The sequence below is a fragment of the Hyperolius riggenbachi genome, chromosome 9 (assembly GCF_040937935.1).
Source record: "Hyperolius riggenbachi isolate aHypRig1 chromosome 9, aHypRig1.pri, whole genome shotgun sequence".
Classification (NCBI taxonomy): Eukaryota; Metazoa; Chordata; class Amphibia; order Anura; family Hyperoliidae; genus Hyperolius; species Hyperolius riggenbachi.
This window is the reverse complement of record NC_090654.1, coordinates 76,914,573-76,933,060: the sequence shown is the minus strand read 5'-3', so window position 1 is coordinate 76,933,060 and position 18,488 is coordinate 76,914,573. Positions and strand designations below refer to the sequence as shown.

The 18,488-nt window shown below is 45.4% G+C and overlaps 1 protein-coding gene across 11 annotated transcripts in view; it reads left to right on the top strand.

The window, feature by feature from the left end:
• The window catches only part of PLXNA1 (plexin A1), a 508,150-nt gene that overhangs the window by 434,651 nt on the left and 55,011 nt on the right, over nucleotides 1–18,488 (top strand). For all 11 annotated transcript variants that reach the window (XM_068253084.1, XM_068253090.1, XM_068253089.1 and 8 more), the window contains one exon: nucleotides 15,711–15,967. In XM_068253084.1, the coding sequence (XP_068109185.1) occupies nucleotides 15,711–15,967 (257 nt within the window). The remainder of the gene's footprint in view (nucleotides 1–15,710; nucleotides 15,968–18,488) is intronic.

Sequence of the window (18,488 nt, the reverse complement as noted above, 5' to 3'; positions counted from 1 at the left end):
TGCCTCGAGAATCATCCAGTGTGTGTACAGCAGTTGCTCGACATCTGCTGAACATCCAGCATGCAGGTCTTTTGCAATCCCCGACGTCCTAGCACCACACAGCTGCATTGTCCTCTTCTTTCCCCTGCTCACCAGAATCTGCTCTGTTGTGCACTGCTCATTCACTCTCTTCCCCTCCATAGCAGCAGACCCATCACTAACATGTAGGCTGACAACACATCTGTACAGCATCAGCATTGCACTGTCGCCCAAGGGATCGTGCACTGATCCCTGCTGGGTCACCGTACTGGGCTTTAGAGCCTCAAAGCTCAACAGACATCTCAAGGACATAAAGTTGAGGGCAAACCTTTCCAAAGGAACACAGATGGCAAGGAAATAAAAAAAATAAGCATTTTGATTGGCTTCTGGAGTTAGTGGGGGCCAGTGATGGATTCTACTGTGCAGTTCTGGGTTTGATGGAGATGTGTCTGCTGAGGAACTATAACCCAATATTTTTTATTTCTATCAACTGGGGAAAGGATAGTTTTTAGTCACATTCCGGATCAGTTGCTGAGGATTTGCCTTTGCTGCTTGTCCCTGTAATGTCTGGCTAGAACAGGAGGTGAACAGATACGTATGATAAATCTCTCATGTCCTCCAGCAAAGTGACTTCCGCAATGGAATGCCAAGTTTTACTCAGCTGCCTTGGCATTAAAAAGAATTCCAATTACATTTGATTTATTTTTCCCTACAATAATCATAGCAGCTACACTGACACTACTGTAGACTATTTACATAATGCACTCACCTGTATTTTGCTATGTCCTGTGATGGTTTCTACTATAAATGTGCGTTGTATGGCAGCATTGGGCTGTACCACCTGTGGGAGTGACGGGTGAGACAGTTTTCCTGTCGCAGCATGTGACTGCAAAGGGAAGAGTTAACTTTGTGTTACCAGTGTAAGCTCTGCCCACTTTTATGTTGTATTCCTTAAAGCTCCCCTTTACATTATGAGGCCACATTTAGGGCCCTTTCACACCAGCTGCGTTCCGTTTTGTTTTTGAAAAGGCTTGCGATTTTTTATACACAAGTACAGTGAAGTTACTATTGGAATAGTGGGAATGCATTCATACTGAATGCATTAGTGATTTTCTAAAAAAAAAAAAAAAAAAAGGCAATCGTTGTTCTCCTTCCTTTTTTTCTGCTTTTGATTGAGGCCAACATAGTGAAAATTGCAAAACACATTTGGGTTTTGTGATCGTGTTTTAGCCACTATTTCATGGCAGCCACACAGCTTCTGTACTTTAATTGAGGCTGGCTCCTATACAAATGCCCATTAACTGTACAATCGACCGTTCGATCGGATCAGGGAGCATTAGTGGTGCCGATCAATGACTAACGATTGTTCTATCAATCGTTCTGTCAATCCGAATTTCGGAACAATTCTTTTAGTCTGATTGGATTGCTTCTTTTCCCCTCCGTTGGTGGGCCTGAACAAGCTTTTCCGATCAATTGGATGGTCGATTGTTTGGGACTTTGTTTCCGGACTAAGGGCTGGTGCACACCAAGAGCGCTTCTGAGCCCTTTTAAAATTGCTAGCGTTTTGAAAAGCTGTCGGCTAATGTGTTTGTATGGGACTGATAACACCAGAGCGGTGATTTTGTTTTTCCCCAAATGCACACCCCGGTCCTGCAGCATTTTGAAGGAGATTACACCTCAGTGTAAAGTATAGGAAAAGTGGGAAATCGTTCTTAAAAGCGCTGAACAGAGTGATTTGCATAGCGGTTTTTATCAAAAGCTGAACACTTCCTTGTCAAAGTGTACTTCCTGTTTTGTACACATGGCAGAAAGAGGACTGTTTATGAAAAAATGCTAAATTCAACTGTTCCAAAATAGCTACACATATCTACAAAATAGCTAGACAAATGCTGGGAATCGCTTCAAAAGACGCTACGCGTTTGCGGTTACGCTTAGCACTTTTTGGCGTAAACTAGGCTTAATACACATTCACAAATGTTCATTTTTGCCTGGAGTTACTCTCTTATGATAGCCTGACAACCTGTACAGCAAATGATCCCCTGCACTTGAAAGGAACACCACTGTCTGAAGTCCCCTTCAGTATCTTAATGCAGATCTCCATATATTAGAGTTGCGCCAGTCTTGTTAAATCCACCTGTCTGTACTCCCTTTTTTTTTTTTTTTGTAACTGACAGCACTGAGTTAAAACCTGGTGAAATTTACAGCTAGCAGGGTTTATATGACTATTTAAAAAGAAATGCCATTTCGTTTTTTATGCAACAAAAACTCAGCATATAATTTATGCTGAACGCTGTAAATTATAGGGAGACGGCGGCAGAAGTGATAATTTACAGCGGAGGCAAATGTCACCTTTTTTGGGAGAAGAGGGAGAATTTTTATTGCTAGCTTTTCAGATGGTTTTTATGTTGGCAGCACTACCATTTGGAAAAGTAGAGAGCAAAAAAAAAAATCCTGCAGCTGTTAGCGAACTACAGGTCTCAGCATGCCCCTATCCATCTGCATTTCCGAAACACATTCCTGTGTCGAAATAAAGAAAGCCGACCAATCCTTTATACTTTTTTTCTGCATTTTAGTCTCCATTTCCAGTATATTTCTTTACTTCCATATTTTGTATGGCTCATATAGTATTTGAGAATGTACAATTTGCGGTGCATGGGTGGGGGTGGTGGATTTCCATCCAGATGTTTTGGATGCTGGCTACAATGCCTGTCAGGTTTTATTGTTGTCTGTGAAGATTTCCTCTTTTGTCCCTTTCACGTGACAGGTGGTCCTAGGATGGGAAATGGAATGCTAACGTTTTTATGGAAAAGGGGGCGGGGATAGATTTCCCAATGGGGCGTCTATTCCAATTATAGCTTTCAAAGGTGGGTTCTCCAAAACTTTCGGAGACCTTTTTATTCTAGCTACCTGGAGGTGTGCGGATTGTTCTTCAGGGACTCAGACAGCAATAACATCCTGTCATCTAGAATTTCACTCCGTAAAGTAAGAGGGATACAGAAGGAGCCATTGCTTGAAGGGAAATGGAGGCTGCCATATTATTTCCTTTACAATACCAGTTGTCTGACATACTACTGATCTTTCTGGCATCAGTAGTGTCTGAATCACACCTGAAATAAGCATGCAGCTATTCCAGTCATACTTCAGTCAGAAACACCTGATATATGCATGCTTGTTCATGTAATGGTGATCTATTCCTAATGGCTGCAGGGAAGCACTGCTTGTTCATGCTTCCCCTAGCTATTCAAAAACTACAAATCCCAGCATGCTCCAGTAGCGTTCCACAGCAGCTGCTCCCGACATACAGAGGAGTGTGTGCTGCTGATAGTTACCAGATGGATTTAATATAGAACAGCAATTTCCTTGGAGGAAACAAATCCCTGCTTTAGCATGAGCAGGTCCTCGGCAGAACAGGAAGTAGCTGTGACCACAACTTTATTAAACATTGTGACGGTATTGTATTACAATTCCTGATGGGGAAAGTCCATTCCCTTGTCAATCCACACTAGCTCATAAACCTCTCTGTGAGGAAACTACTCTTTTTTTTTTTTTTCAATATAACGAATGGGAAATTATATTTTATCAACTTCCATTTTAAAATTAGGAAATGGGTACAATTTACAGAACCATGTTTCAGATTCCATGCAGTTTATCCCGGTCCCTGAAGTTTGATTAGTTTGAAGCTTTTTAACTTCTGTCATTGTTGCAGTACTCTGATTGGTCATGTACTACTCCTAGTTGCATAAACATTGCCATGCTTTGACTGGCTAGGACTTGCTCTTACACTGTGATTGCTCCTAAAGGACACCTGAACTGAGAGGTATATGGAGGTTGCCATATTTGTTTCCTTTTAAACAATACCAGTTCCCTGGCTATCCTGCTGATCTCTTTGGTTGCAGTAGTATCAGAATCACACACCTGAAACAAGCATGCAGCTAATCCAGTCAGACTTCAGTCTGATCTGCATGCTTGTTCAGAGTCTTGTCTCTATTGCCTTTAGCCATAAGGATCAGCAGGACAGCCAGGCAATCTGAATTGTTTAAAAGGAAATGGGTACAGACAGTCCCCTTACTTACCATCGACTCCAGTTACGATGTTTCAGGGATACAGACCATGCAAAAATTATACAATACTTTTTTTATGATATATACCGTGTATATTTTTGGGTTGCATGTTACAGCATTGTATTCAAGGAAACCTAGTTTATGCTATATGTCCAAATCAAGAGTTCCCCAAAAGTAAATCATTTATCCACATTTCACCAGGTTTAACACAGGACTCCAGTTACAAACACATTCAACTTACAATTTCCCAGAACAAAAACGCTTTGTAAGTAGGGGACTGCATGTTTAGTCATGTAAATAGTCTAAACCCATTTACGCATAGTGATTGGTTCTCCTCCTGGTAGTTGGCCCTGCAGCCACTGATCGTTCTTGTCTGTCCAGCTCAGCCTAGTGGCATACACAGAGGAGTAAGCAACCACTATCAACAGACTTACAACTACTTTTTACTGAGCTCTCATTGGCTAGGTTGGTTTAATCCTGTGGCTGCTCTGATTGGCTGCAAGTTTCTCCTTTGAATGTTCTGCTCCTGAATTAAACTACCGTAGTTGTACCAAATCCCTGGTTTCAGTCTGCAGTGCTTGCTCTGTACGCTGCCGATTACATTTAAATGTAGCGACGACACCTGCATTTTACAAGCTCTTTTGTCGACCTCTGGTATTCTGTGCCAGTAAATTCTAATTGAAGCCGAATGCTTTCCAGCAAAGCAGACGCATCGGGGAAATGTACATTTAGTGGTAGTTAATATAAATATTGATGGAAAAATCCTTGTCGTGAAGGGCAGACCCCTCCCCCCCTATATGAGCTGCATCTGCCCTTTCTAAGAATGGCTCAGTCTCTGGGACCCGGGCCTCGCCTGAGTACAAGGCATGTCATTACAACAGCCCTCGCTCTGTATCGTCAATAGGATTTCCAATAAAGACTCGTCCAATTAAGTGCCTCACATTCCCTGCACTTGTTTCATAGTTCGATATGTTTAATGGCTTTCCAAATTTACTTCCCAAAGCAGGCTCATAAAAAGCGGCGACAAATTTCCCCAGGCCGCATAATGTGCAATCTGCTTTTTGTCTGCCGCAAGGTGCGCCAGCGTATCCATCAGACTGGCGGTAATTGTGGAGAAGTTATATTTCTGGCAGACAATTTCCAGATGGCCACAAATTCTGTCCTCATCAACCCCCGAGAAAGGAAGCCAGAAAGTCTTTGCGCTAAAATACTGGTGGTTCAGGGCTATTTAATAAGCCTCTGACTCACTTATTAGAGCTGTCACTGTCCAGGCCTGTGAGAGTGTGTTCTCTACTCAGCCACTCGTGCTCTGCATGCCTGAAGTACATTGGTGACTTTCAAGCTTAAATTATACTCGGGGGCAGGCTTGGATTTACCTCACAGGAGCCAATAGGCACAAATGTCCTGGCACCTTAGATTCTGCCCTCCATGAACTTACAAACCCCGACTAAACTGCATTGCAAGTGTGCTGGCTGCCACATCTGTCACTTCTCCCTTACTTCCCTTGCCCATCATAGGTAGCTACAGGTGCCCCTTAGTATTAGGTAGCCAGAAGTACCCTCAATATGAAGTAGCTAGAGGTGCCCCCAAGTATTAGGCAGCCAGAGGAATCTCGGTTTTAAGTAGCTAGAGGTGCCCCTGACTGAATGGAGATCTCATAAGTGGAATGCAGAGAGCAAGGTGAGTAACCTCTCATTTACACTCTCATCAGGACTCTGCATAGGGAGGGAGGCGCTTGGGGAGGTGGAGTGAACCGCCTTTCCATCATCAAGCGCCTGTAGGCACGTGCCTACAGTGCCTTATGGTAAATGCAGCTCTGCTCAGGGGTGTAATTGCAGAGGAGCAGCAGGGCCGGTTCTCTCATGATGCAAGGTGAAACATTTGCATCAGGCTGCAGAGATTACAGGAGCAGCGTGTTTGTACTGTGTGTACACTAACAGCATGCAGTCAGAGTAGGAGGATAAGCCAGAGGAGAGCATGGTGAAGAGGTCATCATTGGGGAAAAGCAGCTTGTTGTGCTATGTGAGGAGTCTGACAGTGAGGAGGAGAGAGGCAGGAGAGCAGCAGTGTCTCATTCGACTTGCACAGCAGAAGGGAGGAGATGGCACTGCTGTCCTGGTTGAGAAGGAATGGAGTGGCAGTTTGTTTGTCACAGACTCACAGCCAGCCAGTGTGCTATCCTGTTGAGCTGCATCATGTCATGTGAGATCCTCGCAAGTTTCCCTTATGCAGCAAAAAGTGTAAAACCGGCCCTGGGGAGTAGCTGCTATGACCGCAGGGAGACTCAGAGCTTTAAGGGGTCCCTGCTACTACTACACTCCCTCTGATGATGGGTCTCAGCCTTCAGATCAGGTGTTCTGTGGCTACACTTGTTATGGTTATAGATTGGTCCCCAGGCTGTGAGGGTCACCAGGGGTAGGCAAGGGTGTGAACATGGGGGAAGGGGGCATCAAAATGTTGCTGGTGGGGGGAGGGGGCATGATTTGTAGTTACTCCCCTGATCATACTGCTTTTTTGTATTTTCATTTGCTGACCCTCAAGGATCGAATGGTGGAGGGTGTTTGGAAATCTACGACATTGCCGTATAAAGTGGCCTGCACACAACAAATATCATGTAGGGAGGGATAGTAGGTGCCTCCATATAAAATCATTCCAGGCAGTTGTGAGAGGTTTTATTATGCAGTGTGCTAGACTGCCCAGCATGCTTTTCCTGCATGCCCTGACATAATTTCCTCCTCATCCGTCTTTCCTAGTGTAAGCATACCCAGGGACCACAGCAACACCCTAATATTAATCCAGGCTGTGGAGGAGAGATGCTGCCCCTGTGACCTGCAGGATAGGCAGTACTCTTTCTCTGCCCCAGAGAGCAAAATGGTCAATGGAGCTTCCTGTGCAATATTTAGAGCACAGGGAGGTTATTTTGCATATGTATGGCGTTTAGGGTGCCAAACTGTCTGCTTTAGCCGTGTGACAAGAGCTGTCGTCCACACCAATACCGCCAAAGAATCACACAGAAATGCACATACAAATGGTGCATGCAGTTTCCAATCATTTTTTTTAAAAAGTCCTGCGAACGAAGCCTCGCTGGTCACTGCCAAAGTTCTGCAGCTTCCTGTGTCGCGGTACCTTCGATGTGAGCGAAGCCTAGCTAGTCACTGCCGTAGCTTGGCAGCTTCCTGTGTCACGGTACCTTTAATGTAAACAAAGCCTCGCTAGTCACTGCCGTAGCTTGGCAGCTTCCTGTGTCGTGGTACCGTCAATGTAAACAAAGCCTCGCTAGTCACTGCCGTAGCTTGGCGGCTTCCTGTGTCGTGGTACCGTCAATGTAAACAAAGCCTCGCTAGTCACTGCTGTAGCTTGGCGGCTTCCTGTGTCGTGGTACCGTCAATGTAAACAAAGCCTCGCTAGTCACTGCTGTAGCTTGGCAGCTTCCTGTGTCGTGGTACCGTCAATGTAAACAAAGCCTCGCTAGTCACTGCTGTAGCTTGGCGGCTTCCTGTGTCGTGGTACCATCAATGTAAACAAAGCCTCGCTAGTCACTGCTGTAGCTCAGCAGTTTCCTGTGTCACGGTACCTTCAATGTAAACAAAGCCTCGCCAGTCACCGCCGTAGCTTGGCAGCTTCCTGTGTCGCGGTACCTTCGATGTAAACAAAGCCTCGCTAGTCACTGCCGTAGCTTGGCAGCTTCCTGTGTCGCGGTACCTTCAGTGTAAACCGTACATATCAACCCTCAGAACCATTAACCTGCTGGCCGCAGGAGGGTTTTTTTCGCCCAATTTCTTTTTTACATCATGTAGCTAGCCTAGCGCTAGCTACATGATTCTCCCCTTTGTGCTCATTCCCTCCCACCCTTCTGATCCGCGCCGGCGATCACGCCCATAAGGAAATCCCATTCTGAATGGGATTTCCTTGAGGGCTTCCCCTGTCGCCATGGCGACAAACAGAGTGCCGTCATGGACGTTGTGATGTCACAGGGACTCCCGATCCACCCCAAAGCGCAGCCTGGCGGCGATTGGCCAGGCTGCGCACGGGGTCTGCGGGGGTCCTCTTTCGCAGCGGATTGGCGGCGATCGGGTAGGACACGCAGCAAGCAAAGTGCTTGCTGCGTATTTAAAAAAAAAATTATTCAAATCGGCCCAGCAGGACCGAGCGGTGCCCTCTAGCGTCTCTGGACAAGCTCATCTAGTCCAGAACGCTAGGGAGGTTAAATTTAGCCCTCAAGTGGTTTTCCCGCTGTGCATTATGTTTGACCCTCTCTAGACCACCAGGGAGGCTATATTGGAGATGAAGCCCTAGAACACCAGGGAAGCCATATGGGGAGGTAGGGGGAAAGCACTAGACACCAACTGTGTAGGGGAGGGTGGAGGCCTCTAGACACCAGGGAACTTTATGGGGGAGGAAGGCCATTGGACATAGGGAGGAAGGTGATCAGTAGACATTGAGGTTGGCCTTCGACTTGGTCCCAGTGTACAATTTTGGCCCACTTTGTAATTTGGGTTTGACACCCCTGATGTAAACAAAAGCCTTGCTAGTCGCTGCCATAGCTCTGCAGCTTCCTGTGTTGCGGGACCTTCCTGCTTTGTAGATGATGGATGACTGCCGCTGCATTAGTGATGTCTTCTCTGTCTTTCTTTAAGCTACCTGTCTGTCTCTGGACACAAGCGCCTGAAACATTTTAGGATGAATGTGCACTGGTGCTTATTGCAGTAATACTCAATTTCTTTACAAAGCGTCATATTTCATAATACTCTGCATACCATAAATCACACTGTCTCTTTCTCCTTCCTCTGCAAATTATGCACATTTTGTTGTGTTGCCGTCTGAAATGAGGGGACACTTTTTTTTTTTACTGCTGTGTTTACTCATTATAGCAGAAAAAATAAAAATATGAAATAGTGTCTATAAAAAATTAAGCCCAACTTGCAGATGGTATTTTCCTAGTCCTGTGATAGATATTCTATTCATCTTTTTAGATACAAACTGGGACAGGGGACGGGTGCCGCACACTGGGACAGGGGACTGGTGTCTCGCACAGGGACAGGGGACTGGTGTCTCGCACTGGGACAGGGGACTGGTGTCTCGCACTGGGACAGGGGACTGGTGTCTCGCACTGGGACAGGGGACTGGTGTCTCGCACTGGGACAGGGAACTGGTGTCTCGCACAGGGACAAGGGGACTGGTGTCTCGCACAGGGACAGGGAACTGGTGTCTCGCACAGGGACAGGGGACTGGTGTCTCGCACAGGGACAAGGGGACTGATGTCTCGCACAGGGACAGGGAACTGGTGTCTCGCACAGGGACAGGGGACTGGTGTCTCGCACAGGGACAGGGGACTGGTGTCTCGCACAGGGACAGGGGACTGGTGTCTCGCACAGGGACAGGGGACTGGTGTCTCGCACAGGGACAGGGGACTGGTGTCTCGCACTGGGACAGGGGACTGGTGTCTCGCACTGGGACAGGGGACTGGTGTCTTGCACTGGGACAGGGGACTGGTGTCTCGCACTGGGACAGGGGACTGGTGTCTCGCACAGGGACAGGGGATGGGTGCCGCACAGCGACAGGGGACTGGTGCCGCGCACAGGGATAGGGGACGGGTGTCATGCACAGCACCAGGGGCTGGGTACAGTGATGTGCTGGGTACAGCGACATGGGCCAGGTGTCGCGTGCCGCACACAACGACGTGCCGGGGATAACGAGAGGAGCCGGGTGCCACGTATAGCGACAGGAGTTGGGTGCTGCACACTGCTACAGGGTAGAGGTGCCTCGTGCAGGGGCTAGGTGCCAAGTGTACCGATAGGGCACAGGGGACTGTTGCCGCACAGTGACGGGACGGGTGCAGTGGACAGGTGGCACACACAGGGACTGCAGATAGGTGCCGCACACTGCTATCCTACCATGTGTCCAGTTATCCAATGCGGAAAACTACCTTTTTTTCCAATTAAGTGTAAATTTAGTCTTAAAGCACACCTGAATTGAGAAGAATATGGAGCTTGACATATTTATTTCCTTTGGGGGTATTTCTCTCTGTTTTCCTTATGTCTTGTGCAAGAGTTCAGGTCCACCATAAAACACTTTTTTTTTAAAGTTTCTTCGCCTCCTTTGTTACTACAGAGGTGATATTTGGTCATCCTGCTTTCCAAGCTATGAGATTGCATATTTCATGCTGTGCTTGGAATTGGGCCGTGATCATTTTGGAATGACAGCATCACTAGACTAAAGATCTTGCTTTTTTTTTATCAGCGTTTAATGTAAAGTTGATGAAGTTATCAGGAAGAAGCAGCATGAATATTACATTGCCGTCTGCAGTTTGGAGGAAACATGTCTCCGCCAGCCTTTACAAAGTGTCCTTCTATTACTGGCGCGGTGAGTCTGTGAGGAACCTGTAGAAACCCTTTACAGAGTAGCCGCGGCACACACACCTAGCCGGATAATCATCCTGCCTGGCACAGATCACTGGCTGGCATTTCCCTCAGCACTTTACACAGTCTGATCCAGCTCCCCACATTGCAGATTTAGCACGTTCATCCTCGCAAGCGGCTGTTCCACATGCTGCTGAAAGCCAAGACCGCATCACTCCGGTGGCTCCCCGAAGACTCCCAGGCTCAGGAAGAAATGGAGAAAGGTCTGTCTTCCTAATGAGCAGAGAGAGTGCGGAGAGCTGCTACAGAGCTGGAGAATTTATCACACGCATTGCTAAAAACTTAACGTGGACCTGAATTCTGCATCTAACCAAGCTGGAACTGATGGCGACAGGTGAGGCTGACAGAGGGGGTAGAAATGTTTACCTGGTTGGTGGCGTCTAAAGACCCTGCAATGCATTGTCCCTGGTCCAGCTGCAGCAGCCCAAAACCCATACTAGCAGGTACCTTAATGAAAACGGGTGAAGGTTCTGCTGGCATTGGTGTGGGGCTACTGCAGCCAAACAGTGCTGACGATCAGTGATCACCATAGAAGATAGGTGTTCGGGGTACGTATGCTAAGGATATCAGCCAGCCACAGCCCCTTCCTTACCTCATTGCAGCTATGTACACACCTTAGATAGACATTGCCTGAATTTCAGGTGAAGATCCATAGTGTCTACAAGTGTTCTCCAACCCCCCCCCCCCAATAACACAGAATATGCCGAGTAACATGTCTGTGCATCATCAAACTTTCTCCTGAAATAACGAGTTACTATTTTGGACAACAGTGACTCAAGCTATAAGCATAACTTCAGAATCTTGTAGATCCAATAAATATGCCCAACACAGGGGAAGTGAATGTACCAAGGCCTCATCCTGTGTGGCTGTCCATACATTGTTCAATACCTACCAGATCAGGAAAAAAGATCACCATTTCTTCAATGTCCGTAGTGTCTTTGTTTTATCACATTGCCCCACTGTAAAGAGGCCCATCAACTGTACCGTTTTTGGCAAACATTTTCTATGAGATAATTCAGATTGAAAGTAAAAAATTGTATTCAGTCAATTCACCCCAGTAAGGAATCCAATTTGCACATAGTACATAGCGGATCTAATGGAACTATATGCTCCTCCACACACCCTCCGCTCTGTCAACAAGATGAATTTGGTTATTCCAAGGATCCACCTAAAAACATTTGGTGCTCGGGCCTTTCCCATGCAGCCCTTACTCTATGGAACTTACTTCAGCAATCAGTGTGAGAGGCCTGGCAGGCCGATGCCTCACCCCTTGCTTGTCTATGTATACCTAAGAGCTTCAGTAAACCCTAATCCTACGACTGGTGCCCAGCACTGTTTTCTACATGCATTATGGATTGATCTGTGTTTGGCGGTTTGATGGAACTGGGGAGCTCTGTAAGTGCGTTGGACAGTCTGCACTGAGTGCTGTCCAGCAACTTGTTCTTTCCCTATTATAAACTCTGTCATGGAGTTCCTCAAAAGACTGGAAAAACATTTGTGCCTAGAACTTTGTGCAGCTGGGTTGCAGAGAGCACAGGATTTCCATCTGTATAGTTGTGGAAGGGGTTAAGCCGTAATCTGTGTGACTCTGTCATTTTAGAGTCACGGCTGGACTTCCCGTTGAAACAATTCAATGACTTTAGAACTCTCCAAAGCAATCAGAGGCCGTGGAGGGAGGCCGCCTCGTGCCGGTAGCTGGAGATAAGCCAATCCCGGATCAGTGTCCTCCTCAGCTCAGCGGGGGGGACCTGTTATGTGCAATTTGCACCCTCCAAAAAAAGAGGCACTTAGAAAAAAATCCAGGCGTTAATACCCAATGAATATGTTATGAATACTCTCGTGATTAATGCCCCAGCTGCTTGTGTCTCTTCTAGTGCCTGTTCTTTTTCTTCCTTGTAAAGGTTGAGGACTCTTGAACCATACGAAACCTGGGTGATAATTTTGCCTAATGGTAGAATTAATCAGTGGCGTAGAATGTTTAAAGTGCAAGGAAAGATCTTTAATGAGCCCCCCGCCCCTCCCCAAGACCCCATTAAATGAGAAGTACCCTGTGTTATAATGATGAAGAGCCTCTCTGTAGCGCAGAATTTACGCTCACCTGTGCCATACGCCTCGCTGCGCTCTCACAAACACTCCCTGGTGGTTTGGGCACCTTTACATGTTTTTTTTCCTTCTCCTTCAACACACTGTGGAGCGCTCTGCATTGCTGCAAAGCAAGGAGACGTCTTGCGCATAAGGATGCAGGTGTCTCATGTGAATGAAATGGGATCCTTACTGCAGAGGAATATGTATGACTGTAAAAATGAAATATGTAGTCCCTCTCAGGCTTGAATGAGGATTACATTCCACAAGCGATTACATAAAGCGTCTGTCAATGACTGGAAAACTCCAACCAGCTTGGCATACGGCAAAGCTACCTTTTTTTGTTTACTTAGCTGCCATAGCTTTGTTTTGCTTTTAAATCTTTTTATTGTGGCACATATGCAACTTATCAGTCATACACATCAAGAACAATAAATTGCTGGACACATTTTAAAGGACTACTGTAGGGGGTCGGGGAAAATGAGTTGAACTTACCGGGGGGCTTCTAATGGTCCCCCGCAGACATCCTGTGCCCGTGCAGCCACCCATCGATGCTCTGGGCCCCGCCTCCGGTTCACTTCTGGAATTTCTGATTTTAAAGTCGTAAAACCACTGCGCCTGCACAGCCGTGCTCTCCCTCCCGGTGACGTCACCAGGAGTGTATTGTGTAGGCCCAGTATGGTCTGTGCCTGCACAGTATGCTCCTGGTGACATCATTGGGATCGAGGACACAGCCATGCAGCCACAGTGGTTTTCTGACTTTAAAGTTAGATATTCCAGAAGTGAACCGGAGGCGGGGCCCAGAGCATCGATGGGTGGCTGCACGGGCACAGGGTGTCTGCAGGGGACCATTAAAAGCCCCGGGTAAGTTCAACTCATTTTCCCCCGACCCCCTACAGTAGTCCTTTAAAGAGACACTGAAGCGAAAAAAAAAATATGATATAGTGAATTGGTTGTGTACTATGAATAATTACTAGAAGATTAGCAGCAAAGAAAATATTCTCATATTTTTATTTTCAGGTATATAGTGTTTTTTCTAACATTGCATCATTCTATAATATGCGCAGATTACACAACATTCCGCATTCAAAATGAGTCTTTCAGAGCAGTCTGTGCACTAATGACCTCGCCTCTAGCAGAGAAAAAAAAACAGTTGAGATAATAAAAGTCAGATAACAGCCCTCTCCAGGACTAAACTTAGTAGGAGAGTTAATGGCTTGTTTGCATAGAGATAACAACTGGAGTTTCTTAACTCTTCCTGTACTGGAAACAATTAGACTGATGTATCTGATCTTAATGTTTTATTTCTTAGCTGTACTACACATACAAATCATAATATCATTTTTTTTTCGCTTCAGTGTCTCTTTAACAATAAAAATAAAGAGAACATAACTCCTATCCAAGGTCTAATTTCTGGATAAGCCACAAAGGCCCAGGCCTTGGGCAGCAGCAGGCTGTAGGGCGGTTGGACATGTAAGAGGGACTGCTGCAAATGGAATGCAGAGGTTGCAAATAAGTGAAACATAGAAATAGTGAGCTGCAGCCCAAGGGATTTGTATATAATACAAGGGGGCTGCTATATATGAATGTTAGACATTGAAGAGGGGTCTGTACAGGGCATTGGAGGGATGTGCGGTACATGAAAGGGGAGCTACAAGTAAGTTGGCCTAGGGCAGTGATGGATAACCTTGGCACTCCAGCTGTGGTGGAACTACAAGCCCCATGAGGCATTGCAATACTCTGACAGCTTTAAGCATAACTCAGGGAGGCAGAGGAATGATGGGATTTGTAGTTTTGCCACAGCTGGAGTGCCAAGGTTAGCCATCACTGGCCTAGGGATATAAAAAGGATAAATCCGGCCTTGCACTTGTCATATAAACAGATAATATATGGTGTTATCAGGGGATTTTACAAGTCTTTGACAATATCAAACATATATTTGTATCTCAATGTGTAAGTCTATAGTGCCACACACAGGAAATATAACATATCTAAACTTGACCATTCAACGGGTCAAAGGAGATCTAGTAATAGAAAGGAAAAGGAAAAAGTAGTAAATTACAAAAAGGAATATATAGAGGGAAAAAGAGAACACATTATCCTTCTTGTGCCATAGGGTGAAAAGAATTCTTACCTAACAAACTCTGCTGCTTGTTAGGGCCCGTTTATATAGGTGGCAATTAAATTATCGCCAGTCAGGAACTACATGTGTATTTATTAAATGTCTGTCTGCGTCCCCACAGGGAATATAAACCCTCACCTCCTGCCCTGGTGATTATCGTTACCTCAACAGGAAGTGATATGAAATGTTTGCACTGAACACTGTGTTGCTAAAAGTTGAGCGCTTCAGTCAGTCTATTGCTGTTTGGCCAAGGCAATCTCTTCTCACTTTCTGACCACTCAGGCCATTTATAGTGAAACTTTAAATGACAATAAAGAGTTGAGCTGCTAAACTTTTCTCACTCTTATCCAAATTAGAACAAACGTTTTGGCTGGAGTTCTGCTTTAAAGCTGAACTGAAGACCTGAAGAAAAAGTCATGCTGCTAGACATATACGATAACATTTTGGCAGGGCTTTCCACTATCATCTGCTCCGTTCATATACAGTTATCCTTATGCTGCAACATACGGCCATTCAGGACAATGAATGCAGATGAATGACTGATTCTATAATAAGAGATGACTGCCTAGGGATCTGTCCATACAATAACTACTGTAATAAAAGCAGTTGCCTTCTCATAGCCTCTGTCTTGTTCGGGGTTCCCTGACAAAGGCAGCAAGCAAGATGATAGGCCCAGCTTTAAAGTGAACCCAGAGTGAAAATAAACTGATGAGATAAAACACTTGTATCTATTCTCCTACTCCTAAAACTGCCTTTTTTATTTTTTATACCTCATGGGTTTTTTTTACGTTTAAACATTTACAAATTAGAGTTAACAGTTTATTGTCTCTGTTCAATGGCAGTCTATAACGTTTCCCAGAGCTAAATTATTGCAATTATCGGTCCCCAAGGGACCATTGCTTGTGTGACGTGTTTGTGTGTTGAAAGTTAATTATAACCATTGTGTTATATGTTTCTGACAAGTTGCACATTATGTCCTAAATAATTTTGGGTGTGTTCCATTCTCAGGTGCAGGCCAATGTGGAGAAGGCTCTGAACTTATTTGGGCAACTGCTGAACAAAAAGCATTTCCTTCTGACCTTCATTCGCACGCTGGAGGCTCAGCGCAGCTTCAGCATGCGGGACCGAGGGAACGTGGCCTCCCTTATCATGACCGCACTGCAGGGGGAGATGGAATATGCCACTGGGGTCCTCAAACAGCTCCTCTCTGACCTCATTGAGAAGAATCTCGAGAGCAAGAACCACCCCAAGCTGCTGCTCAGAAGGTGCGTGCCTGTCCTGCTGCTGTGATGAAAACGGTCACTGCTGTGTCCACTGCTGCTGCTGCTTCTTATTTCTATTCCTGTGCAGCTAGTGAGGGGAATGAGATATACTGTAATGTTTTGACTATAGCTGTACCTGGGTTTAGAGGGCAGAAATTGGGGCACTTTTATTGTGGTGTAAACACAGATGAATGTGAAGTTAATCACTGTCAGCATTACATATTAGTGCATCTCGCAAAACCACATTTTTCAAACAGTAACTCTTAGCACTAGGTTTGCACATAAGGTATCCATATAGGTTCTTGGATAATAGATAGATGACAAATCAGGTGTTTTAGATATTGTGTAGCTGACGTTTTCCCCCCAAACTGTCTCTAAGCTACACTAACCAGCTAAACTACAATAATCCCTGCTGCCTTACCAGCGAAGCTACCCTACGCTACATACTATACTATACCACAACATTGTACTATACTAACATTACACTGTACTAACACAACTGTACTAACACTTCCATACTGTACCTGATCCACCCACTGCGCTCCTCTCCCCTCGCTCACGTGACCCTGGCTGGGGTTTTATAGCACAAGTATGGAGGACCCGGAGTGGTATAGCGGCAGGCCGCCACTATATTGCCAGCTCCAGGATGAGAAGCTGGCAGCTCACAGCAATATTACCCTTACTATGGCAACGTAAGCGTTACCTTTAGTAATGCTTGTAACCGTAGCAATGCTCATGCTACCTGAGTACCTGTGCGTACTTGAGTCTTTGATAGAGGAGGGCAACCAGACCGGTTCCCCCTCTCATCACCCCAGGGTGTCCTCGCAGGACGATTGGAGGAATGTGGTTGCTGTGAACAACACAGACGCACAATTGCTAAATCAGGCCCATTGTGTCCCGGCCTCAGAGTGGCTGCAGAGCCCGGTAATGACAGCCTGTCACTGCTCCGATCCAGAGCACAATGGCGCGCACTCGCAAAGATGATTAAAAAGGGAGGCTGAGTGAAATCAATCCCCACAGCGAGCCGGCGCTGAAAGAAGAATTAAACACAATCACATCGATTTCCGAATGCAAAAGCCCAGGTTCTGCTAAAAAATACATTATCTTCATTAATTCAATATCTTCCCATCCTCTCTCTATTGATCAGCGGCCCGGTGACAGAAATTGCACTTCAAGGCTGTGTGACGGTCGGAGCTAGCTGTAAATGAAGCTCTTAATGCTTATTTATTGCCTCTCTCCTACCTCTGTGTGTGTCAGCTCCTTCCAGGGCCGCTGCAAGCAGCCAAGAGCGCGGGAGCAGGCCAGGAATACGGCTTCTGTCTGCTATACAGCTGCACAGCACTGCATCTCACAGCACCACAGGCTGTGTGTCCCAGTAACCAAGGCGAATACATACAGAGAGGAATGTGTTTTTATCTCTTTCACGAGGAACTGTCAGCATTGCACAGAGGAAGCAATAAGAGATTACCGTTCATTCTTACAGTGTCAGTTAGGAAATAAAATCAGCTTCTTTCTTCTCGAGACAGAGCAAAGTCCAATGAAATTGCTAAGGTGTCTTTTGAAATACTTTTAGAACTAAAAATAGTGACCAATGTAGGCAGCTAGCCTGGTCCCAGCCTCAGTTTCTAACGGGTTTGGATGGTGCTGCCCTGGCTCTGGTAAGGTAGCCACTAACTAATACAATTTACTGAGCGATTGTTTACAAACGATACTTCATATGAATGATCGGAAATTATAGTTTGGGACCACTAGTGGACAAAAATCTCCTAACCAATCCAATCAGATTAATGAAATTGATCCTAAAATTTAGCTGCACCCAGTGTCAGAAAGGTGGGGGCAGCTAAATTTTAGGATCGATTTCATTCATTTGATTGGCTTGGTTAGAAATTTACTGCTGCTGTGTTATTTGTTTAACCAGATCAAACTATCTTATCAGTAGCTGTGAATACTCTGCCAGCTCTCTCCTCACTATCACAGCCCCCTCAAAAGCAAATCCTAGTTAAAGCTTTGGGTTTTTTTTTAGGATTTCTGTAAATTGTAATGAATTTTTTTCCCATAAAGGTTTATCATGCTGTAGCTAATCCTTTAGAGCAGAAGTTCTGAGTTTGGTTCTCCTTTAAGCTGATAACAGGCGGGGAATAGCTAGTTTAAGTTAAGGTTCAATGAGAGCGCTGAATCAAATGTTACCCCCAAAGCAAAGAGCTTGAGGAGCTGGAGCTATTGGTGTGTTATCAATTCTAATATGTCAGGCAGAGAAGCAGGTGGGAAAATTACAATTTTAGATTTTGAAGTCTAGACGCCAATAAGATAAACCGCTCATCAAGCTCCACTTAATACAAACATTTCACTTTTGGATGAATCAGCCATTTAAAAAAAGATGTGCTTATAATTATTACATTTGGTAAGTGTAATTTGTAATGTTTACTACAGATAAGCTTTACAAGTTGATTCGGTATGCAGGCCTATTGCTTATTTATTTATTCAAGTATTTATATAGCGCCGACATATTACGCAGCGCTGTACA